Source organism: Sorex araneus, chromosome 6 (genome assembly GCF_027595985.1).
Source record: "Sorex araneus isolate mSorAra2 chromosome 6, mSorAra2.pri, whole genome shotgun sequence".
Taxonomy (NCBI): domain Eukaryota; kingdom Metazoa; phylum Chordata; class Mammalia; order Eulipotyphla; family Soricidae; genus Sorex; species Sorex araneus.
In genome coordinates, this window is record NC_073307.1 from 24,927,554 (window position 1) to 24,953,166 (window position 25,613).

General features: G+C 55.8%; 1 protein-coding gene across 3 annotated transcripts in view; it reads left to right on the plus strand.

The window, feature by feature from the left end:
* The window catches only part of TRPC7 (transient receptor potential cation channel subfamily C member 7), a 131,905-nt gene extending 107,236 nt beyond the window's left edge, over positions 1–24,669 (plus strand). For 2 of the 3 annotated variants that reach the window (XM_004609884.2, XM_055143565.1), the window contains 5 exons: positions 7,007–7,202; positions 15,050–15,271; positions 15,766–15,846; positions 23,370–23,445; positions 23,819–24,669. In XM_004609884.2, the coding sequence (XP_004609941.2) occupies positions 7,007–7,202; positions 15,050–15,271; positions 15,766–15,846; positions 23,370–23,445; positions 23,819–23,988 (745 nt within the window). In that variant the 3' untranslated portion in view covers positions 23,989–24,669. The remainder of the gene's footprint in view (positions 1–7,006; positions 7,203–15,049; positions 15,272–15,765; positions 15,847–23,369; positions 23,446–23,818) is intronic. The other variant, XM_012933050.2, reaches the window with a different exon arrangement.
* The last annotated feature ends 944 nt before the right edge of the window (positions 24,670–25,613 follow it).

A 25,613-nucleotide genomic window follows, 5' to 3' on the forward strand; every position in this document is an offset into this window, starting at 1 on the left:
AAAAGTGAAACCAAGCTAAAGAAACTTGAGAAGCCAGGAAAGAAACTCACCCCTCCCTACCCCGCAGCCCGCAGTATAAACTTTGCTAGAGTGATTCTTAATTCCATTCCTGTGACAACATCTGGACGCCCTGCCACACACAGCCTTGCCATTTATAGCTAGAACCGTGTTGTGTTCTAGCCTGCAGACATTGGAGAAAAAAGTTCTGTTAGAAAAAAAAATTGCAGCTAGTGTTTGGGAAATTGCTGGATTAGATGAGGCAATCTGGGGGTAGACTCTGAGAGCTATATAGCCTGAGGGTGCCAAGAGTGCCTTAGAAGAAGAGGTGGGATCAGTATGCTGGGGGGTCCGGAGCCATAGAATGGTGGGTAGGATGCTTGCCTTGCACGCGTCTAACCCAGGTTCGATCTCCAGATCCCATATGTTCCCCAAGCCTCTCATCAGGAGTGATTCCTGAGTGCAGAGGCAGGAGTAAGCCCTCAGCACCTCCATGTACAGCCCAAAATAAAAGGAAGGAAGGAAGGAAGGAAGGAAGGGAGGGAGGGAGGGAGGGAGGGAGGGAGGGAGGGAGGGAGGGAGGGAAGAAGGAAGGAAGGAAGAAGGGAGGAAGGGAGGGAGGGAGGGAGGGAGGGAGGGAGGAAGGAAGGAAGGGAGGGAGGAAGGAAGGAAGGAAGGAAGGAAGGAAGGAAGGAAGGAAGGAAGGAAGGAAGGAAGGAAGGAAGGAAGGAAGGAAGGAAGGAAGGAAGAAGGGAGGAAGGGAGGGAGGGAGGGAGGAAGGGAGGGAGGGAGGGAGGGAGGGAGGGATGAAGGAAGGAAGGAAGGAAGGAAGGAAGGAAGGAAGGAAGGAAGGAAGGAAGGAAGGAAGGAAGGAAGAAGAAGGAAGGGAGGGAGGGAGGGAAGGAGGGAGGAAGGAAGGAGAAAGGGAGGGAGAGAGGAAGGAAGGAAGTTAGGAAGGAAGGAAAGAAGTTAGGAAGGAAGGAAGGAAGGAAGGAAGGAAGGAAGGAAGGAAGGAAGGAAGGAAGGAAGGAAGGAAGGAAGGAAGAAGGAAGGGAGGGAGGGAGGGAAGGAGGGAGGAAGGAAGGAGAAAGGGAGGGAGAGAGGAAGGAAGGTAGTTAGGAAGGAAGGAAAGAAGTTAGGAAGGAAGGAAGGAAGGAAGGAAGGAAGGAAGGAAGGAAGGAAGGAAGGAAGGAAGGAAAAAGGAAGGGAGGAAGGAAAAAGGAAGGGAGGAAGGAAGGAAGGAAAAAGGAAGGGAGGAAGGGAGGAAGGAAAAAGGAAGGGAGGAAGGGAGGAAGGACAGGAGGGAGAAAGGATGGGAAGAAGGAGGGAGGAAGGACAGGAGGGAGAAAGGATGGGAAGAAGGAAGGAAGGAAGGAAGGAAGGAAGGAAGGAAGGAAGGAAGGAAGGAAGGAAGGAAGGAAGGAAGGAAGGAAGGAAGGAAGGAAGGAAAGAAGGAAGGAAGGAAGGAAAAAGGAAGGGAGGGAGGGAGGAAGGGAGGAAGGACGGGAGGGAGGAAGGATGGGAAGAAGGAGGGAGGAGGGAAGGAGGGAGGAAGGAAGTTAGGAAGGAAGGAAGGAAGGAAGGAAGGAAGGAAGGAAGGAAGGAAGGAAGGAAGGAAGGAAGGAAGGAAGGAAGGAAGGAAGGAAGGAAGGAGGGAGGGAGGGAGGGAGGCCCTTGGTCCTGTACCTTCCCCAAGGCCTGTCTGTCTGTCTTTGGGCACAGTGAGCAGTGCTCAGGGGCTACTCCCAGTGCAGTGCTCAAGGCATGAGGGCTTGCTCCTGGCGGTGCTCTGGGGATCATGCAGTGTCGGGGACCCAGCCCACGTCTCCTGCCTGTACGGAATGAGCTCGGCCCTCTGAGCCCTGGCCCCAGCTCCCCGGCTCCTCTCTCAACCCTGCATGGACAAACACGCCCTCGGTCCCGTGCCTTCCCCAAGGCCAGCCCACATGTCCAGGTGTCCAGGTCCAGGTGCTGGAGAAACGGCCCCTCAGGGGCTCTTGCCTTGCTCAGGGCACCAGCGACCGTCTCTAGAGCCTGCTCAGCACGACCTGCACCCCACCCCCGTCATCACTTCCGCCCGTGTTCTGCGCAGCCTCTGGTGGGCAAAGCAGACTGAACCGCTGGGGGCAGGGGGCGGGTAGGCTTCCCTGACATGGCGGGAGGGCGGCCTGGCATTCTCCCGCAGCAGCAATTTTCATAACAATCGTCCCAAACCCTCGCCCTGTTGATCAGTTTGTTCTCTGAGCCCATCCACAGCCACCTCTGCAGGCAGCCTGTTATTAAAGTCCTATTATCCGGGCGAGACAGACCTGGTAGAGAACTGATTACCTCTTCCCAGCTTGCTGCACCACAAATCAGCCCCAGCCTTCCCCCACCCACAGCCCCGCCGCGCCGTGCAGTGCCGCTCCACGGGAGGAGGGTGAATCACAGCTATTCATCCCCCCCGGCAGGGGGGGGCATTGTCCCCCTTCTTCCTTCTTTGGGAGGGAGCATCACTTACAGACAGACAACATGCCTGTCCCTTCCTGCGCAAACCAGGAGTCAAAGACAGCCTGGTTTGTCTTTTTCGAGAAAGAGGATGTGCATGCAACCCAGAGTTGGTAATGATCTTTTTCACAGAGTAGAGGGGAAAGCGGCTCGTTCCAAGAGGCTGTAAGTCGCTGAATTATTCACTCCCTCCAGTGCCCGTGGGAGGAGCACCTGGGCGGGGGGCAGGACCGGGTGGCACTCCCAGATAAGGAGGGCAAGCAGGATTCTCCCCTCGTATCAGGCTTTGCTTTCGGAACAGAAGTCCACGCTGGGCAGCTCTGTCCCGCCGCACCTGCTGGAGCGCCTGGCAGTGCACAGCAGTGAATGCTTGGCAGGAGAACAACTGAATCAGAGTAGTAGCGGCCAAGGCGGGGTGACAGCTTAAACACTCCAGCCCGTGCCAGAGCTGGGGCAAGGCCTGCAGGTGTACCCCAGCTCCTCAAGGCCCCCTGAGCACCCACAGGGGTGACCTCCGTGAAAATCACAGTGGCTGCTGTTGACTGGGCTCTTGCTAGACGTGGCTGGCTCATTCCACCTTCACAGCGTCACGCCCCCCGCATGGACAAGCCCCAGAGCCTCAGACAGGCTTGATATGGCCAAGCTCATGCAGCTGACACATGGGGCTGCTAGGATTAGAACCCGGGCAGGGAGCCCTGCACTGTCTCACCCTCCAGCTAGGTCTGGGAAGCTTCCCGGAGTGGGACAGGATTAAAGGGCTCTGACCTAGAACCGACAACTCTGCTAGCCTGCAGACCCGGCTAGTTGACTGGAAGGCCAGTCACTGTGTCTGCATGTTGAACACTGGCTAAGTCAACTGCAACATACTTCCTTATTATTTTTTTTGTATTTAAAAGCATATTTATTCTTTTTTTCTGATTTTTTTTATTTTAATGAATCACCATGAGATACAGTTACAGACTTACAGAGTTTCGTGATTACGTTCAGTCATAAAATGACCAAGCACCCATCCCTCCACCAGTGCCCATTATCTACCACCAATGTTTCCAATGTCGGACAAATTCCCTCTTACTCTCTGTCTCCTTTGGGGTATTATGGTTTGCAGTATAGGTACTAAGCGGCCATCATGTTTAGTCCACAGTCTGCTTTCAGCACGCATCTACCATCCCGAGTGATCCCTCCAACCAACACCTAAGGACAGTAGAGATAAGGGCCAGGAGGATCACTCCACAGCTTGGAAGCCGACATGTGCTGGGGGAAAAGCAGCTGGGATGGAGAAGATACTTGCTTCTTACAATACAGCCCCGGACCTGAGGCAACTGACCTCCCACCCCAGGCCTCAGGCCCTGGAGCTCCTGAAAAGCCATGGGTGATGACTCTGACATGCCTCAGAAAGCATACTGACCTCCCAGATACAGGCTCCAAGGCCCATGTTCTTGGGAGCAATAATGCACTGTTGACCCCTGGGCAACTTCTCTCGGAGAGGGTCAGCCTGTGGATTTCTACAGCAGAGGCAACACAAGCCTTTCTCAAGGCTGTGAGAACAAGTTTCATCCATTTCCTGCCATGCATTAACACAGCTGTCACAAGCCAGGCCTCTCAGTTCATTATGAAGCTCTTAGTATCACACAAAGCATCAAGTTTTCTTTAAAGTTTTATTTTTATTTATTTATTTATGCTTTTTGGGTCACACCCAGCGATGCTCAGGAGTTACTCCTGGCTCTGCACTCAGGAATCATTCCTGGTGGTGCTTAGGGGACCATATGGGATGCCGGGGATTGAACCCCAGTTAGCCACGTGCAAGGGCCACATACAGCCCTACCTGCTGTCCGATCACTCCGACCCCAAGTTTTCTTTAAAGTTTTAGTGCTGGGGATTGAGCCAGGTCCATACACATGCCATCTGGCACCATAAAGCTGAGCCACATCCCTGGCCCAATATTACATTTAAATCAAAGTGGGTTTTGGTTTGTAAGTGGCCATGATGATTGAAACCAATGAACCAGTTTCTCTTACAGGAAACCTAGAGAGAGTACAGTGAGAAGGCTTCTTACCCTGCATGAGAATGACCCAGCTCCTAGCCCTGGCACCCCATATGGTCCCCTGAGTCCTGCCAGGAGTGGTCTCTGAGCACAGAGTCAGGAGTAAGCCCTAAGCACTGCTGGGTGTGGTGCAAGTCCTACACACACACACACACACACACACACACACACACACGCGTGCGCGCGCGCGCGTGCACACACATGCACGCATGATCACAGATGGTCCCTGAAAAACTAAGAGACAGTGCTGAGGTCCCTTCCTGCCCAGCCAGGGGCTGAGAGATGCCGTCAGTGTTGGGGCCAGTGTCACTCCGGCAAGCCCAGCGAGTCCAGTCTCCTGGAGGTCATGGCCAAACTCAAGCACAAAGATTAACACCACCCCACCCTCTGCCATGCTACAGGATAGAGATGAAACAGGAGTGAGGAAGGAAAATGTCTGGAAGGCAGACAGCAAACCAGCATTCCTGGGGCTGGAACAGGGGGTGGAGACTGGGGATTAGGGGTCAGCAAATAACCTGGGACCTGAACACGCACATCACTTAATGGGCTGGCTCTGCCGCTTTCAAATATTGACACAGTGAAGCTACCAAGGATACACCAAGACTGAGTGGCAACACTTAGAGCAATAAGCAAACAAGAAGAGGGAAAAAAAATCACATGCTGAATCTAGGTCATTCTCCCTAATCAAAATTCGAAAGGTTTTCCCTGGATGCATTGTATAATTGTTTGCTTTATTGGTGTCAGGCAGAGGTTTGCAGGGTTTTCCAGAAGAAGGGAAGATGAATTTCTGCCTAAAGTCTCTCAGTCACACATGCTATCCATCCCTTAGGTGGTCCATGGTGAATGCAGAATCCTGGCCAGGTACCTGGCTGCCCAGACTGTGTGCCTTGGGCGTCAGAGAGACTGACCATGCCCTCTGCCAGACTGGAGACTCAAAAGTGGTTTCAGGTTCTGTCTGCCACTGGCCCCTTTCACTGGTCTGATCGAGCCAAGACTGTCTTCACAGCAGGCAATACTTGCAGTGAATCATGACCACACTTTGACATTTTGGTTTATTTTGGTTTATGGACCACACTTGGCAATATTCAGGGCTTACTCCTGGCTCTATGCTCAGTGATCACTCCTGGCAGTGCTCAAGGCACCGTGGGCAGTGCCGAGGACAAAACTGGAGTCAGCTGCTGTATACCAGGCAGGTGTCTTACCCCCTAACTCCAACCCCGTGCCCACATGAATGGCATCTCTGACACACGCTGTGGGTACTGCATTTCACTCGAGAAAAGAGCTCTCCCCTTTACAGAAACAGCATCAGGATCTACAGCTATGAAATACTGACCTGACAACCAGGCAAGGCTTCCAAACCCCCAGCCAAATGCCTTCCCATGAAAATTAACTACATGTCTCAAATTCACACTTCTAAAAAGAAACCAGAACCAAACACTGACAACAACAAAAAAAATCCACTCCAATATCAGTTTTCAGACCCTGGGATGAGTTGGGGATGAGCCAAACAGCTGGGTCGACACAGACCCATGAGCACTTGTATGCACGTGTGCATACACATGCGCGCGCGCGCACGCACACACACACATATTCAGGAAAGCTGAAAATTCATGCGAGTCAGAGTTAGGTTTTTAGCTTAACTGACGTCTGTGCTAGTATTTTTGGGCATCTTGTCAAATAAATACTAACCCTTAAGAAGCGTTGACTTTTTTTGTTTTTCAATTTAACTAATCCTGGCCATTTGTGGGTGAGTGCCGAAAAGTTGAAATGTTACAGAGAAAAAAGAAAGTTCTTTCTCTGACTGCTACCAAAATTCCCGATGCAAACTAAGAGAGCTTTACTTAACCATTCAGGTGTGATTGGACAGATTTGCATATTCTCACCACCCAGCCAACTTTTCCACTGGGCTTCTACTTTGCCGAGTGATATGCAACACTGTTGTCAAAATGTAAAGATTAAAACAGTGATAAGATAACATTCGGAAAACCAGATATTGGTTACTATTTTTTTTTTTTGAGGGAGAGAGTATGGGAGTGTAGTTTGGGGCCTCACACAGCTGTGCTCAGATCTTCCTCCTGGCTCTGCGCTCAGGCCCTAGCAGACCCTGAGCACAGAGTCAGGAGTAATCCCTGAGCTCAGAGCCAGAAGTACGCCCAGCGCCAGAAGTACAGCACTGCCAGGACTGCCCCAAAAGCAAACAAATTTAGAATATGCTCCATGTAGTTCAGTAAGATAAAAATGCACCACAGTCAGCCTTCCCAAGAAACAGCCAAAGAAAGAGCCGTTTTTTTCTAGTAGTCTGTCAAGGCCCGATTCAGTCCTGAATGTCTCCTTACTTAGAACACAGGCTCTGCCACCAGCTCGACCCTCCGGGGCAGCCTCTATGAGCCCAGACGGGAGGGGACAGACGGTCACTTGAGATGTGACACCGTCAGGGCTGCCAACGACCTGACGACCTGAGAGAACTCTGTTTCCTTGTAGGGTGGAAGAAAGTTTCAAAACCTTGTTCTGGTCCATCTTTGGCTTGTCTGAAGTGATCTCGGTGGTGCTGAAATACGACCACAAGTTCATCGAGAACATTGGCTATGTGCTCTACGGCGTTTATAACGTCACCATGGTGGTCGTGCTGCTCAACATGCTGATAGCCATGATCAACAACTCCTACCAGGAGATCGAGGTGAGCCGCCGCCACAGGCATGGAGGGGCCCCCGGCCTGTGACCCTATTATTGTGCCCCAATTTCAGATCCCCAGTTGCGGAGAGACCAAGTCCACACACGATAATGCAAAAGCGAAGGCACTTTATTGCTAACTCGAGCTAGGGTCCAAGTCTCCTCCAACACAGTGGAGTCTTGACAAAGACCCTGACTCCAAATCACAAGCGGTTTATATATATCAAAGTGTCAAGGTTAAGCAAAGCCCTATGGTAACAGTGGTCAGGCAACAGTGGTCAGGCAACAGTTACACAATAGTTTCCAGTAACAGTAGCTGTCTATGGTTGCATAAGGGTTGCATTCTTCACCCTTAACAGAAGACAATATCTGGGGCATTCTGATTGATGGAGCCCACTTGCTGGATCCAGGAACTTTCCAGGTGGGGTCAGGCTGGCTAGTTTCACATTGTTTCATTGCTGGGAAGCCAAAACTGTTTCAGTTCCAGGAACTGAACCTGAGGCCCACCTGATTTTTCTCATTTCTGCCACCTGTCATGGTGTCAGTTTCGCCCTTACACTGTGTCACCCACGGTGTTGATGGCAAACCACAGACACCGCTGGGTGTCCATCCTCTTGGACCACTCAGGGAGCCTGTTCATCAGCCCGCACACAGCCCCACAGACACCCTGCCCAAAACCGTCCTGGGGAGGGCAGAGAATCGGGGGCCACCAATCTCACCCCTTTCCCCTGTGCCCCACGACAGTGTGCAGGGAACCCATGGCCAATGAGAATGGCTCCCCCACTCCCTCTGCACCACACGTGTTCTTTATAAAGGGCCTTCCTTGCTGCCTGTTGGCCCATCTGCGCTGGGCTTAGCAATGCAGAAGGGGGGAGGGCAGAGAAGGGATCCTCGATGGATTCGGTCCATAAACACCACGGGCTGTGAGTCAACACACCACAGCGCCCTGAGAACCCTTTCCCTATGCAGGCAGAGCCGAGAGGGAGGAGGACGAGAGAGAAAGTGAGTGTGAGTGTGAGTGTGTGTGTGTGCGTGTGCATGTGCATGTGTGTTCGAGTGTGTGTGTGTGTGTGTCTGTATGTGTCTGTGTGTCTGTGTATCTGTGAGGGGAGGTGGCTGGCAGCTGAGGCCTGAAGGCCATTTTAAGGCCAGGCAGTTTGGCTGGATCAGGAAGTCAGGCGAGTATTTCAGGCGGCAACTGATGAAAATCTACAATGCAGCCTTGTTGGGAACGGCAGAAATTGAAAACCAGCTCCATGAGAATGAGCAGGAATCTCGTCTCACTGATGAGGCCTTCTGGGAGCCCTGGGGCAGCTTCAGGCGAGGGCCCAAGGCGGGACTTGGCAGTGCCAGAGAGACGGGGTGGGGGAGAGGGAGGGGGGGAAGTAAAATGGGTGATGTGATGCAGGGCCTGTTCTGTCTCGTGCTGAGGGATGGAGGGAGGGAGGAAGGGATGAGGGATGCATATTCATGACGGATTGTATAAGTCGCTGAGAAAGCAGGCCGGGCACCCAGGAAGAGGCTGAGTTGGGAGATGGGGCCACAGCGGGCGAATGCTTTTCTCTTGATCCCATCTCTGCCTCAAGTCCTGGCACTGTGTCACCGATTACACAGTCTAGGCACGGGACTCCAACAAAAGAAAATGCAGGGACCCTGAGGCTCTCCATAAGGCCATTTCTAGGATCAGGTCCAGGTAGGAAGAGAATTTAATATAAAGGTTCACGGAAGGAAAAGTCAAAAGAAGGAGCAGCCCATTGACATTGTGACATGGTGTAAACAACCTGTTGTGGGGGAGGCGGGTTGGGGGGGGTGTTGTGGAACTGGGGGGATGCAGCTGTGACCCCATGTAGCGCATGCGCAACCATGTTCTGGCACTCACAACTGGAAAATAACCAGTGATATCAAATAGTCTGGCAATAGTGTATATACAATGAGGACATTGTTGTATATACACTATTAACACAGCAAAACTCCTGTGGCACACTGGGGCCAGGCGGCGGGAGGACGAGGGAGCAGACGTCCAAATTGTAGAAAAATACATACCAGGAAAATCTTATTTACCTACTGCTGGAAATGTGTACTTTCAGAGAGAGATCGTAGGGAAAGGGAGAAGGGGGAAGGTAACATTCACCTTTGACCTCAGTACCCTTCCCTTTGACCCCCAGTATTATCTCTGTCCTCTCTGGGGAAGGGAAACCTTTTTCTTTTCCTTTCTTTTCTTTTCTTTTCTTTTCTTTTCTTTTCTTTTCTTTTCTTTTCTTTTCTTTTCTTTTCCTTTCTTTTCTTTTCTTCTTTTCTTTTCTTCTCTTCTTTTTTATTCTCCTCTTTTTTCTTTTTCTTTTCTTTTCTGTTTTGTTCTTTATTTTCTGAGGGGGCGGCTGTTGCCAAGATTGATCCCAGGTCTCCTGAAAGCGAGCCGTGCCTGCACTTTGTCACTGAGCTACCTCCTGGCCTGGTACCAAGACACAGATGTGTGAGGACACGGTCACTTTGGCTTGGTCCAGCCCTGCCCTTAAATCTATGAAGAAAGGATTCTTGGCTTGCCCCTCACACCCCTCTGAAGACAGCCCCCTGTGTGCGTTTGCTAGAGCTGCTCTGCCGAAGGTTCCCCAGGAGCTTTCAACCTCAGAGCCTCCTGGGTCTCCTCACAGCTGCCCCACCCCCCACCCCCACCCACCCCCACCCAGCTTTCCCCCCACGCCTCTCTGCTGGGAGACAGAGTTAGGCCAACCCATTTTTAAGACTATTTGAGCAACAAATCCCTCTGACGTGAGCGGCTCCCTGCCTAGCAGCCGGAAAGGAGCTCTGGGAAGCGCCTGAGGGAAAGGAAAGGGCAAGGAGGTGGGGGGTGGGGGGGTATTTCTTGGTCAGGAATGGGGGCAGGGGGCACACGCCTCACTCATCAGACGGCATTGCCTGACTGGGGTTCTGGTTCCGTTTGCGGCAGTAGGGCAGAGTCTGGGGTTCAGCCTGAGGTACCCCGCTTGGATCTGCCCTCCGTTGTCTGCAGACCCTCCATGCTGTGTCTTCATGCGGCCTCTCCCTTATTAGGATGTGCTCCTGGTGGAGGGGGCACTCTCCGAAACTCAGGTCCCCTAAACACCTTTTCGGAGGCTCCCCGTGCAAGTAGTCAGAGGCTACCTCCCTGGGGAGGTGAGGGGGCCCAAGGCAGGGTCTGAGGGCACACTGGAGACAGTATGAAAGAAAATCCTGAAGAGCTGGAGCAACACAGAGCAAGGCAGGGAGGGGTGAAGTGCTGTGCCACGTGGTTGGGAGGGATGCCCAGGGCGGGAGACACAGGACAGAGGGGCAGAGGGGTGGGTGCTGGCCTGGTACCTGGCTGACTTATGTTTGATCCCAACACCTCATATGGTCCCTGGAGCCCAGAGTAAGCCATGAGCACTGCTGCATGTGCCCAACACCCCCCCCAAAAGCAAAGAGCATGAACAATAGGAGACCATAAGGGAGGCACCCTCAGCCCCACCCACTGCCCGCAGCACTGCTTAGATGAGCAGGTGGAGACATCACCTTTTGATACATGTAGTCACCTCTGCAGTTGAGCCTCTGCTTACTCGTCCCCCAGTCTTCCATACTCTGGACCTCATAGCTGCCACCAGTGTAAGAGCAACCAGCTGGTGTTGGGACAATGTGTGGGTCTATGTTCCATGCACCCCACAGGGCCAATGCCCCACCCCAAAGAAGTCCATCAGGCTTGGCCCAAGTGAATGGCAGCATGAGCTGCCGCGTGAGCTGGAAGAATGTCCAGCAGCTGCGGCAGGTCCAGCCAACCCAGCCCTGCATAAGCCCCGGAGGGGGCCTCGACCTTGCTTCCCCCCTGCAGGGGACACGCACCTGCTCTGGTCCCACCAGCAACGCCTATGTGTGCAAGGCCACCAGAGGAGGAACAAGGTCTGGAATGTTCCCACATTCAGGGCATCAGACTCAAATGGACTCGAGGTACCCTGGGGTGGCTCAGACTACCGGGTGCTCTCAGGCCCAGTTTCTTACAAGCACCTGATGTCCGCTTCTGGCTATATGTGGATTTTCTCTGCCGCTGGTTTCCTAACGACCTCCACTCCTCTGGCCTGCCTCTGCCACGGACATTCATCTAGGACACAGACTCCGCCTTCACTGGCTCTTCAGGGTCTCTTCGAGGCTCTCAGTGAAGGTTAGAGGAGTCACAGGTCATAGAGATTTCTGTCTGGGAGGGGTGGGGCAGGTACTCCTAACCAGAGTTGTTCCGAGTCGCCCGTACCCCTACATAACTCCTTCCCTGAGAGCCCTCTGGATCCATCTGCAAATCCTGATCCTCTGCTAACTACACCCTCCTCCTCTGCCCTTGCACTGTCCCCACACTGGTGGCCCGAAATGCCTCCCCCATCAGAGCAGCCTGCAGCCCAAGGTGCCTCCTCCATCAGAGCAGTCTGCAGATGCCTCCTCCATCAGAGCAGTTCATAGCCCAAGACGCCTCCCCCGTCAGAGCAGCCTGTAGCCCAAGATGCCTCCCCCGTCAGAGCAGCCTGCAGCCCAAGATGCCTCCTCCACCAGAGCAGCCCATAGCCCGAGATGCCTCCCCCGTCAGAGCAGTCTGCAGCCCAAGGTGCCTCCTCCATCAGAGCAGTCCATAGTCCGAGACACCTCCTCCACCAGAGCAGCCCATAGCCCGAGATGCCTCCCCCGTCAGAGCAGTCTGCAGCCTGAGATGCCTCCCCCGTCAGAGCAGTCCATAGTCCGAGACGCCTCCCCCACCAGAGCAGTCTGCAGATGCCTCCTCCATCAGAGCAGCCCACAACCTGAGATGCCTCCCCCATCAGAGCAGTCCGCCACACTCCGGCTCCATGCCCTCCTGTCTTCTCAGGAATCACAAGGAGCATTGTCCTCCTCTGCCTCCAGCACCCCTTCCCTCACGAGTCCCCATCGCCCCCCTCCCAAGAGCCCCAGCATTTAAACAAGGCTCTGAATCTTTAAAAAAAGGAAAAGGAAAAAAATAACCACCCCCAAAATTCCTCCCTCATCACACTTGGCAGCTCTTGTCCTCTTTCTCTCTGGCTCCCTTCTGCCAACTTCCTCAAAAGAGCCGTTTCCGCTTCTTGCTGCCTCTCTGGCTCATTAGCTCCCAAGGCACCCCCTTGCTCTCCCCACCACTGCTGGGACATCCTCCCTCACCCCAGAGCCTCCAGGCACCCCAGTACCCACAGCCCCACCCACCACTGAGCAGGAGTCCAGCCTGGGGGTGGGGGGTGGGGATCATTTTCGGGCCAGATTCAATGTGCTCACAAGGATCCCAACTGGCCTCCCCGCTGTCCCCGATGCCCCCGCTGCCCCGTGCTGGGCACATGGTGGGTGCTGACAGCTGAAGGCCGAGGTTCCGACTGTGTTCGGCTGCAGGAATGCAGTGACCCATCTGCAGAGACCCACTGAGGGGTGGATGCAGGTTCCCCACAGTCTCTGGGGCAGTTACCAGTACCCATGTGTTACAGATGAGAAAGCTGAGGCCTGGAGTGGGGAGAGCACCCCTCCTGGTTGCAAAGATGCATCCCAGCAGGCACTGGAGCCCACACTGACCACTGCACTACTCAGTCCCTGTAACAACCTCCTGTGGACCCAGGAGGGTCCCTGTCCTCACCACCTTCCCAGTCTGAAGCCCCTGTAGGATGGGGGAGACAGTACAGAAGTTAGGGGGGGTGCCTCACTTGCAGCTGACCCAGGTTCAATTCCCAGCACTACATACAGCATTCCCAGCACTACCAGGCGCAGCCCTGGGAGCCCCCCATACTGCGGGGATGTTGAGGTACCCCCCCACAGGCATCCTTGTGCCTGTGCTCAGCCAGGAATCACCAGTAGGGTTCTTGGATCTCCTGAGCAACTCTTGGGAGTGCCAACCATGCCCCCCGCCCCCCACACACACACAAATAAAATCTTTTTTTATAGCTATAATTGTTTTTTTTTAATTTTTTTTATTGAGTCACCATGTGGAAAGTTATAGTTTTCAGGTTTAAGTCTCAGTTATACAATGCTCGAACACCCATCCCTTCACCAGTGCACATATTCCACCACCAAGAATCACAGTATAGCTCCACCCCGTCCCCCCACACCCCTAGCCACCCCACACCCCTAGTCCCCCCACCTTGCCTGTGTAACTGATAAATTTCACTTTACTTTCACTTTGATTGCATTCAATATTTCAACAAAACTCACTATTATAGTTTGGAGAGTCTCCCCCCTAAAGTCAGACCTGCTGAAAAGGAAGCATTTGACAATTTGTTTTCTATACACATATAAAATCTTTAGGACATCCCTGTGGTCCAGCAGGTGCTGATGGGGCCTTGACAACAGCAAACAAAAGGCCACTGGTAAGGACCGAGCACTCAAGCTGGAGATGTCCCAGCAGTGTCTGGTGGCCCCTGGCTGCTCGCAGCCCTTGGAATAGAGTCAGTGACTGCAAGGAGGCGGCCTACTGTCCATGCACGTCTCCCTGAGCCAGGCCAGGGGGGCTATGAGCTCTCCCCTCACTCTCCAAGCCCCGGGCACCAGCTGAAAGCCCCAGAGCTGGTCGGGTCTATCTGAGCCCAAATCCCAAGCCCCTCCCCAGACCTCCAACGCCCTCATGAGGCAGAGACCCACAGTCTGACAGCAGACAAAACTCATGGGCCAACCCTCAGGGAGACACTCACCTGAGTCACAGGTAACACATTGGGATATCAGCTCTCACACATTGAGGGGCCGGAAGGGGCTGGTCCCTGGCCCGCCAATCTCTGCTGGGTGCCAGCAGCTCTCAGAGCCCTTGGAGCACAACAGGAAATGAGCCCTGATAGCTCCCACCTGTCGAGTCCTGGCCGAGCTGACCTCTGAGTGTCAGATACACACCGATTCCCAAGACGTGGTTTGGGAACAAAAACATAGTGGTCTCAAAGCTGTCGACAGTGTTTGCATGTTGAAATGGTGACCCCCTTGGTTGGTGCAACAATAGACACCCACGTACATTACGGGTCACAAATCACGAGTCACGAAATCCCATTCTGCTCGATTTCTCGAGCAGGCTCAGTGACCTCTCCATTCATCCTATCCCTGAGATTTTAGAAGCCTCTCTCCACTCGGCCTTCCCAACGATGTCGCATTGGAGGCTCTTTCAGAGTCAGGGGAATGAGACCCAGCTTGTTACTGGCTTTGGCATATGAATACACCATGGGAAGCTTGCGAGGCTGTCCCATGTGGGCAGGAAACTCTCAGTAGCTTGCTAGTTTCTCCAAGGGGGAGAAGTAGGTTATAAGATATCTGGGAGCTTGCTTTTAAGTCTCTGGATGTTGGCCATTGATGGGATTACACACACCTGGGTTCCTTACATTACATACGGTGAGACAAATAAAACACATCCCACTTTTCCCTCACTGTTGTACCTTGCCAAGATGGCAGTGAGAACTATGCAATGACCCAGGCAGTCCATGGCCTATTTCTGTGGGCAAGCATGGCTCTGAAGATGAGCACCTTGGTGCCAGGGCCACTGGGCATGCACTAGCCAAGTGTCAGATGACAAGGTTGAGTGGTAGCGGCTGGCCAGAGGAGAAGGCTGGCGGGAACACCCAGCCCAGGGGGGCAGTGGCTGAGGCTTACAGCAATAAGGCCCCCAAGGAGAGGTAAAAACTGTTTTTGGTATCCAGGGACCAGCCAGGGCCATGGACATACAAGCAGGACTCTACCCCTGAACCCTTGTCTCAAGTGGGAGGGAGAACAACCCCTGCCCCCACACCCACACACACCAGAGTCTGTAAAATCCACTCTCCGGAGAGGAAGACCGTGGCCTCCCCTCCCCGGGGCCCCATGGCATCTGCCAGCCTTTGCTTTCTTGCCCCGCAGGAGGACGCAGATGTGGAGTGGAAGTTTGCCCGTGCCAAGCTCTGGCTGTCTTATTTCGATGAAGGAAGAACTCTCCCTGCTCCTTTCAACCTAGTGCCAAGCCCCAAATCCTTTTATTATCTCATAATGAGAATCAAGATGTGCCTCATAAAACTCTGCAAATCTAAGGCCAAAAGCTGTGAAAACGACCTTGAAATGGGCATGCTGAACTCCAAATTCCGGGTAGGTATTGGGGTGTGTGTGGAGGGGGACCGGGGAGTCAGGGGCTGGGGAGCTGTGTGCTTTCCCGTGTCCAACGGCAGCGGGAGCCCGGAGCTGGGGTGGGCCCCCCTTTTTGCTCCTTAGAGAGGGGGATGCTGAGGACTCTGCGAGCCTCCCCTGAGCTGCGAGTCTGGGAAGCAGGATGAGCCTCTGGAGAATCTTCTCCCCTCCTGGAGATGGTCCATGTTTGTTAGCACCTCAGCAGATCTGATGGGTCCTGGAGGAAGACCCTGGCCCTGCCCCTGGGGCCCTTTCCCTCAGTGCTCCCCAGGGAGCCTGGCCCAGCTGCTGCTCCCAGACCCGCTGACGTCCAGGCACAGATGTATGAGTAAAGCAGCACTGGGCGCCCCCCAGCCCCCCGTATCAGACAAGGCCCGGGGTAGAACTATCGAGTCCCGCCAGGAGCCTCGGACACAGGCTTGGCTGCCCTGCCACATGGTTTTCTTTGTTTCCAGAAGACGCGCTACCAGGCTGGCCTGAGGAATTCAGAAAACCTGACAGCGAATAACACCTTCAGCAAGCCCACCCGATACCAGGTACCAGAGCCCCCCACCCCCATTCCCGAGCATCACCCCAAACCCACAGAGCGGATGCAGAGAACACCCGGTGGGCAAGGAAGCAGGTGGCGAGGGGCACGTCTGACCACACAGACACGCGCCCGAGCTTCAGGCAGGGGATCGGGGCTAGCCTTCAGCGGGGAAGGGGACACACAGCCTCTTGGGAGTGAGGCATCTTCTGGGGACAAGTCTGCACATTCAGAGCGATGAGCACAAGCCTCTGCATTTGGCGGGAAACACGGGCACAGAAATGGCAGAGAACCAAAGCCAGGGGTTGTCCTGGTGGGGATGGGCGGGAAGGCGGCTGTGGTGGGCATGGTCTCCAGCCATCCCCACTGACCACCCCCATGGAGCCAGGGGTCTTCATCAGCACATGTGCGTGTAGGGTTCTGTCCTGCCCAATCACAGCCCTGAGATGCCAAGGGCACGCTGCTCCCAGGAGTGGAGTGATCACCCAATCACCCAGACCACACCACACCCCCCAGTGTGTTCTGCTCCCTGACCCTGGAAGTCCCTCCCTGTGCTGAGGAGGGGAGAAGCAGGACACAGAGCGCAGATGACTCCATCACACAGACATGGGCAGAGCCGCCCCCCTCAAGCAGACATGGGCTGGGAAGCACTCCCTGTGGCAAAGCAGATGCCAGGCATGTGCCCGGCTCTGAATTCCAGCCCCTGCACCCCCCGGTATGGCCCTCTGGCCCTGGACACTGCTGGCTGCAGGGGCCGCACTCTTCCAGGACAGGGCCCTACCACATGCACGTGCGGAAAACAAAGCACCGATTTAGCAATGCAGCTGGGATCCCCCACAAAACCCAACTTTGTGCCAGGCTTCAACAGGATTTACTGAATTTCTTCTGTAAGCCAACCCCAGGCCTTGGACAGAGGGAAAGTCATGGCTGGGTGGAAAGGCAGTGAGGGGGACAGCACTGGTTGCTTAGAACAGGGCCCTGGAGGGGCCTCATCCAGGAGCAGGGGCAGGTGAATGGGCACACAGGCTGGGGTCAGCGCAGAGAAGCACGAGAGCAGCCGCAGGGCGGAATCAGAGAGGCAGCACCAGCGAAGACACTTCTCAGCGGCGGCCACTTCAGCCAGCTGGACCTGTGAGCCACGGACGAAGGGACGTCCAGCCTGCCAGCTGACCTTCTAGGCAGAGGATCCACGAGAGTGAAGTGGGGGGGTGCCTGCTGCAGGAGAGGGGGACGGGCGATGGAGTGAGGGGGCACCAAGGTCAAGACTCTCGCTCCAGCCTGAGCTCTCCAGGAAGACAGGGGAGGGGGTCACTGGGGAGAGAGAAGCGCCTAGGTACTTATGCTCAGGAAGACCCCAACTGCTGAGAGGGGCTTGGGTGGGGGAGGTGGCTGGAACTGAGGTAGGAGGGCCTGGGAAGAGGTTCCCGCCCTCATCCAGGTGCAAGGGAGGGGCCTGACCCGGGGTGGGCAAACTGCTGGCAAGTGCTGGATCCAGGCCCACAGAGCCCCTGTGTGCTCCTGACATTTCTGGACCCGGGGCCCACAGAGCTTCGGAGCAGGGAGCGGGAACAGGTGCAGCCCTCCAGGGCCCTGTTCTAAGCAACCAGTGGCTATTGGCATCCCCAGGGAGCACTGTCACCAGCCAAGAGGCCAAGTCGGTCGATCTTAGCATTAGTAGGCACCTTCGACGCCTCTCTGCAGTTCCGAATCACTTTCCAATGGGAAGGAGAAACCTTTGCAAGTGAATCGGTCCTTGGGGGCAGCTAGAGGTCAATGAGGATAAACACACAGGCTGCTCCTTCTGGCCTCCGCTTCCAAACGATTTTCCATTTTCATGTGATTTTATCAAATGCAGATCTGAAGTTGTCTGGGGGTAGTTCCCTTGGGTCAGGGGCCCTCTGCCTCCTGCCACCGTCCAAGGCATCCCCCAGAGCCCTTCACAGCAGGCCGGAAGCCGGTGCGGCTTCGGGAAGACGCAGAAGCACAGGATCTAGAAGTGCTCGTCCTTCAACCCTTCTTCAGAGATTGATGGGAGGAAACAGCTCAGAATTGGCCTTGGGCAAATCTTGTGTTAATTGTGGGTGAAATTGGAACCACCCATCCTGGCGTGCTCCGAAGTCCTTTTCCCGGACGAAGACTTCAGTCACGGGAAGGGTTTTTATTTCTTGGCTCATTCACGAGGGGTGTAACGTCCTCGATGGCACAGGGAAACGAGGAAACCCCCGTGGGTGGGAGCCAGGTCCCTTGTGGGTGTAGAGAGGAACTGCTGACCAGGATAGGGCTGAGTGCCGTGTGGTACCCAGAATGAACTTGTGAGAAGAAAGCTCTTTTTTTTTTTTTTTAATTTATTTATTTTTAATTAGAGAATCACCGTGAGGGTACAGTTACAGATTTATACACTTTTGTGCTTATACTTCCCTCATACAAAGTTTGGAACCCATCCCTTCACCAGTGCCCATTCTCCACCACCCGTAAACCCAGTGTCCCTCCCACCCTCCCCAATCCCATCTCCCCCCCACCCCACCCTGCCACTGTGGCAAGGCATTCCCTTCTGTTAAGAAGAAAGCTCTTGAATGGCGTCTCTGGCAATTGCTTTCCTGTCTCCCATCACCCTTGGCTGAGCCTGCAGCCTCCTAATATCCTGGACAGGGACTGTTCAGCTCCAGGCTACTGGGGGACCTTGGAAAACCTGCCAGCAGCCTTTTTCCCTGAATCCACCCAGTAACTTATTCAAATTATTGTCACAGAGAAGAAAGAGAAAGAGAGTAGCGGGTGCCCAGGGCACCCTGGGTGCAGCAGGCAGCAGCAGAGGGGCCCCTTGCTGGTGTCCTTGGACTTAGCTTGGCCAAGTGCAGAGCCATCACTGGGTCAGGCAGCCCTGACTCGCACCCTTTGGGGCAGGGATGCAGCTCAGGGGAGGAGCTCCTGCTTTGCCCGTGCCAAGCCCTTAGTTTGGCCCCAAACAACTGTATTGAAATAAACAGCAGACCTGCCCGCCCAGGGCTGACACACCCTTAAGCAGATCGGGGCGAGGCCCAGGGGAAGGGGCACACAGGAGGCTGAGCTGAGAGGAAAGCGGGAGGGGCATCCCCACCTTTCCCACCTCACAAGTGGCGCACACCCAGCTGTTGGCCAGCCGGTTCCTGGGTCTCCTCAGACTGTGCGCTGAGTGTCCCGCGTCCAGCCTTGTGCACTAGGGCCTTCCTCCAGTTCTTGGCTCTACCCCAACGAGGGGCTCTCTATTCTCAGGAATGAGGGGGAGGGCCGTGGGGGCTTCCATCAGGCCATAGGAGCTGCTACTATGCTTCTACTTTTTTTTTTTTTCTTTTTTGGTCATAGCCAGCGATGCTCAGGGGTTGCTCCTGACTCTGCACTCATGAATCACTCCTGGCGGTGCTTGGGAGCCCATCTGGGATGCCGGGGATTGAACCCAGCTTGGCTGCGTGCAAGGCAAATGCCCTGCCGGCTGGACTAGGGCTCAGCTCCTCCTGCTTTGCTTTCCTCAGGCGTCTGGTGGATGAAATTCTTTCTCACCAAATCAGTTCCTCGCCTCATGCTGATTCTTCCATTCCGGGTTCTGTGGACCCAAGCACACGATGGGGTGAGATGTGTGTCTCCCTTTGCAAACCACCAGGTCCTCCACGCACGGGTCAGGTATGACCCGGGTCCATAGACTCTGCGAGCCTATTTTCCACCTGGGCACAGCAAAGCAGCCGCCTCCCCATGTGCAGCTCACACCCCAGCACTGTCCCTTACTGCAGTCCCCTTCCCCTTCTCGAGCACCTGGTCCCCCTCAGATGGCCTGTGGGGCTCGGCAGATGCCTCTGTGGAGACCAAGGCCGGCAGGCTGCAAGCCTTCTGATAAACCCACACATACCCCAGGGCCTGTCCTGGGACCCGGCGCCCCTATTCTCCATCCAGAGCGCCCACGTTCCCTCTGGTGGGGCGACGCCACGGCTAGGTCCTGCCCTGCTGTGCCCCTCACACCCTCCAGTCTCGCCTGTGCCCATCCCCCTTGAGGCAGCCACACACCCATGTTGTAAGGCCACCACCTCCCTCGAGACTCCTGGGCCTGAATCAGCTCCCCCAGACGTGCTCCTCTCCCGCACTTGCTAACTGCGTGAGTGGGGCAACCCCCAGCAGGGACTACTAACATAGATGGGGGAGCTTAAAAGCAAACGCTCCCCTCTGCCCTGGGAGCCACAGGCCTACAGGAAGCCTGGCTCGGCCTAGCTCGGCAGAGGCCAGGAGCAGGGGTGCAGACCTGAGACCATGACACACCCTCCAGCCTCTTCCCCAGAGATCCGGAGAGCAGAGAGATGGTACACACCCCTGAGAGCAGCCGAGCTCTCTCCTTGGTGCTCTTACGAACCTTGATATCCAGAACTCCAGCCCCCTTGGACCACGAGAGTCAGCTTCCTGCGTTTTCTCCCCTGAGATATCCATCTTGCACTTAGCCTTTTGCCAGGAGGCTTGGGGTGCAGCCGCGGGGTTGTGTTTCCCATGTTTTTGTCCAGGCTCGCCCCTCCCCTGCTGTGTGGGCCAGAGGAGTCGCCTTCCTTGGAGACAAATAAAGACCCCCAGCTTTCAGGGAGGCCCTTGGGGGTGGGGGTGCACCCGCCAAAGCCGCTGTGGGGAACACCCAGCACCTCTGGTGCTCGGCAGCTCTCCCTGGGTCTCCCTGAGAACTGCGCTGGAGACGGGGCTAAGGCGCCCAAGGGGCTTTCCATGCCCCAAACACATCACGCGCATTTCAGTAATGAACATGTACCACAGTGGGGAGCGTCGCGTTGCAGAGAAGGGAAAGGGGAGATCTCGCCAGTGCCTCTCCAGGAAGGGCGTCTCTGGGCACCTGCCGAGGTGGAGAAAGGGTTGTACTTACTGACCACAGGCTGACAGGGTGGAAGAAGGCAGGCTCGTGTCCTCAGAGCCGCCATCCTGCCTGCAGGGCTGCAGGAAGGGGCTTGCGAGGGAAAGGGAGCGAGGGGAGCACGTTTTTCCAGAGCTCTGGGGTCCCAAGCAATGAACGCTTGCGAAAGCAACAAGATCCCCTCAGGAGGCAATCCCGAGTCTCGGGCAGAACTGCAAACCTGAAAGAATAAACGGCTAGTTTGGGGGGTACGGAAAGAGAAACTGAGGGCGGATGCTTCTTGTCATTAGGGCTTTGGGGCAACCCGGCATCCTGGTCTAATGCTGACCTTTGACCCCACTTCATCTTCACTGGGGAAAGTTTCCCATCTCAAATAGAATGGGTCTGTCACCACCGAACCCTTCACTCTTGACCCAGCACTACTGGATCCCCTTGGCTCCCGTCAGCCTAAAAGCCTGCAAAGGACATTTCTCGATCCCTTTTTCAGGAAGCCTGTGAGATGCGGGGCCATCTGGGCTGTTTGTTATTTTTCTCTCCTTCCCCTACTCCCAGCCATGGGTCTCAGCCCGGGCCACGGGCCTGCTCCATGGGCTGTGCCTCCTGCATTTCCAAAGTGAAAAGCGCCCTGTGGAGTCTCGTGGAATGGCAGGTCCGGACGCACAAGGGCTGATGGGATGCCCTCGCCACCCCACGCTCGGAGATGGTCCAGGTGGAATGTGGGAGTGCTAGTCTCTGTCCCGGTCAGAGCTGTGTGACAGGACACTGGCCAGTGATGCCAACAGTGGGCCACAGCTGGGTGACCCAGAGAAGGACACCCATACTCCAGACACAGGCTTTTCCCACTTCTTCTACCCGCCACCCCCTTTTCACCCAAGAAATGCCACACCAGGGGCTGCCAGAGCAATAGTCCAGTGGGGAGGGCACTTGCCTTGCATGTGGTCAACCCAGGTTCAATCCTTGGCACCCCATATGGTCCCCTGAGTCCCACTAGGAGTGATCCCTGAGCACAGAGCTAGTAGCAACCCCTGAGCACTGCCAAGGTGTGGCTCAAAAGGAAGCAAACATAAGAAATGCCACACCAGCCCATGGCGAGAGACAGCTGGGATTCAGGCCACATGGTTGATTTTGACTTCATTTTTGGTCACTGCATGTTCAGAAGACTCCCTGCTGCCAAACTTTCCGCAACCCCTGCATTAATTGTACGACTCCATAAGGGGTCACATCCCTCTTCCCCGCTCCATTTAGGCAGGTAGGGGCAGACTGTTTCTCACTTCCCATCAGCACTCAGGACACTCAGGACAGGAGGAATCAGCACTTTAGTATCAGAAGGACATGGCGGGCATTGGTACATCAGGGGCTAAGTACATCTCAACTGGACAGTACTTTCCTTGCTAAGTCAGCGTGGGGTGGGGGGAAATCTATACCCCAGGAACCCAGGAACTGCCTCATTGGTTCACGGCACCTGCACTGCCCCTTGGAGCCATGCCCTGCCTCTCCGAGAGGGCAGCATCAGGACCACTGGCCAATCCCTGTTCAGTCTGGACTCAGCAGAATTCACAGCACAGCGCTGGGAGGGTGTCAGGTCCATGGGCTAATGGGGGTTTGGGGGGGGCAGCAGGGGCAGAGAGTGGCCAGAACTCACAGCTCACACTTCCACCACATGTAGTTCAAGTCCTGGAATGGGGGAACCAGAGACGCCTCCACCAGGCCCTCAGCCTGGAGAGAGCCGCTGGTGGGGACCAGAGAGAGGGCTGAGTTCTTTGGGTGCCTGTGGCTTGCAAGAAGCCCCTCCTGAGCCCTGCCCTCGTGGGGAACTCAGCAGCCCACTGGACCTCCCACCGCGCAGCTGCTGAGGGAACGGGGGGGCTCCCATCCCTCTAGAAAGCGCAGGAGAGCAGGTGTGAGGAGGGCCCGGGGCAGGACCTCCCCAGGTGTGCCCACCCCACCCAGCTGCTCGGTGCCGAGGCATTCAGAAGCCTCCACCGCCAGCATATTTTTAAATCCTGTGATTTCGCAGGAACCCTGGAACGACTAGCTGGCAACACTCAAAGTTCACCTCCTGCAGTATTCCTTACACTCGGCTCTATTCTTGGTGTCTCTTCGGCGTTTATTCATGCCTCATTTGCTTAAAGCATCCAGTCTGGCGGAGCCAGCAGAGCCCGCGGGCCCAGCCTTCCCCGGAGCAGCGTGTCAGGGACTTCCAGGGACCTCGGCTGCTTCTCGGCCAAACCGCCCACGTGCTTCTGCCTCTCGTGGAGCCGCTCCAGGGGGAAGGGGCTTGTCCACACAGATACCAAGTGGGTGCCCTCGGGCACACAGCCGAGTGGGGATGCCCTATTCCCTCCAGGATCTATCTCCCTCAATAGGGTGGAAAGAAATGTTGGGAGGTGAGACCCCAGAAGAGGGCAGGGCCGGCTGGGGTCAGACCCTGGGGGAGGCAGAAGGCAAGCCTAGGACCCCGGGGCGGCTCCTGGGGGTCTCTGGAGATTCCGCTCCCTCTCAGCTCTGACTCCCACCACTGAGCATCCAGGTTCTCCATCCTGGAGTTGGGGCATCAAATCCCTGGGTGGGGGGTGGTTACACCAAGATACTGGGCTGGGTCCCCGCAGGTGGTCTCTGCTCAGCCAGGCTGCTCTGCCTCCCCCCACACCCCTGCCTTTCAGAAAATCATGAAGCGCCTCATAAAAAGATACGTGCTGAAGGCCCAGGTGGACCGAGAGAACGACGAAGTGAACGAAGGTGAGTGACCGGACTCTCTCCCAAGGCCATGGCTGCGACCAGTCCCCGCAAGGCAGTGGCCCCCAGCCAGGTGCCTTCCTTCCTGTCTGGGGGTCGTGAGCTGGGTGTGGTGAGCCCAGTACCCCCAGACGCAGACAGCCACGTCTGAGGGGCTTGTTCCATGTGGCAGCTGTCCTTCCCGGTTCCCAGGATGGGGCTCAGGGTCCCGCCTTCACAAGCCGCCCCCAGACCCCGCCCCTGCCCCATGCCGGCTCTCACCACTCTCCGGTCTCCCCCTTACTCCTGCATTCCCTCCATCCGCACCCCAGGCCCCATCCCCCCACCCCGCGCCAGTCTCAGGGCCCCCTCACAGCCCCCGTCCCTGTGCTTGCAGGGGAGCTGAAGGAGATCAAGCAGGACATCTCCAGTCTGCGCTACGAGCTTCTGGAGGAGAAGTCGCAGGCCACGGGCGAGCTGGCCGACCTGATCCAGCAGCTGAGCGAGAAATTCGGGAAGAGCCTCAACAAAGAGCACCTGCGGGTGAATCAGGGCAAGGACATCTAGCTGCCCGCGGGCACCGCCACCTCTACCAGCACGCGGGCCGCTGCCGGCCTGGGCCAGGTCCTGGTGGGGAGAGGCTGCGATCCCAGGGGCCCAGGGAGGAGCCCAGAGCAGCCCTGCTGACCGTGCCCCCACGCCCCCTGGCCTCTCTGGCCAGAACTATTAGGAAATCTGGGTTCTGGGTAAGAAACACACCCCAAGAAGAGGGGTGGAAGTTCCCCCCACACACATGTTTCTGGCCAGTCCTCTGGTTCCAGCCGCAGTGACCCCTGTCCCTGGGGTCACTTCAGGAAAAGGCCATCCTCGATGTCACACGTGCCCTCCTCAGCACGGGGCCCGGGGTGTCCGTCCTGGGCAGACAGACCACCTCAGCCCACACGCCCCCACGCCCTGCCCGCACCCCGCCCGTGCCCGCTCGTCCAAACAGAACCAGGAGGGACCCTGGGATCTATTCTTAAGTGCCAGCTGAGAACACAGATAGCCTGATAGAAAAATAGTTCTATTTGTTTATTTAAAAAAAAAGAGAAGAGTTTAAAATTCCTAAATCAAAAAAAAAAAATTGTACTGTAGGTAGCACTGTTTAGAGAACAACAAAAATCCAAATGATGTATTTTTACCTTTATTAAGATTATCTTGTATTTACTATTTTTACCTGAAATGGAAAGAAATAAAAATTACCTCATAGTAGCCCAGGAACCTCTGTGGGCCGACGGCGCTGGTGGAAAATCATGCAGCTGAGCAGCTTACCTGCCCTCCCCCGCCCCAGCTCCTGCTCCTGGGTCCACACCTAGCGACCTAAGATTGCTAGAGGTCGATAAGGAGGCAAAGGTCACAGTGAGAGAGGGGACCCTCTTCCAACCCACCTCTTCGTGCAGTGAGTCTGGGGTCCCTGGTACCCAAGAGCCCAAAATCTCCCAGGGGGCCTGAGTGCGGGTGTAGAGAGTGGCCACCAGGGGGCGCGCGATCCCCGAGCAAGGCCTCTTCAGAGCAAGGGAGATGCTGCGGGCTGCAGAAAAGCCCAAGGATCAGAGACCACCGGACACTGGCCACAGCGCGGAGGAACCCGACCCAGGGTCTGAGCGAGGCAGTGTGACGCCCTGTGAGAGGAGGACAAGAGTCAATCTTCACTCCAGACGCTTTGTAGAAACCCTATAAAGGGGTGGGGGGCAGCTCAGCCGGGGGCTGGTGGGGAGAGAGGAGAGGAGGAGAGGGTGGGGAGAGGAGAGGAAAGGCGACACACTTGGTGGGAGGGAGAGCATGGCATCCAGGGGACACACGTCAGGCTCTGGTCAACCCAGTCAGCCCCCGCCGCCTCCCCGCCAGCACCGCGATCTGGCCCAGCATGCGAATGAGCAGGACCCATGTCCCACCTGCCTGCAGCTGGAGGCAGTGGCGACCCTGATTTCAAGTCACAGGGGCCCCTTGCACTGCCAAGCCAAGTCTGGATTTTTACCCCAAAGGGAGGAGGGAAGGAAAGCTGGTGCCAGAGTCACAGGACAGGAAAGCGGACCCCGCAGCCCCGTTAGGTGAGGCACTTGGCTAGACGGGGGCGGGGACCCCTCTTTGGTGCAATGCTGCGGAGAGACCTGTGAGAGCTGGGGGCTCGGCACAGTGGGGCTTGGTGATTT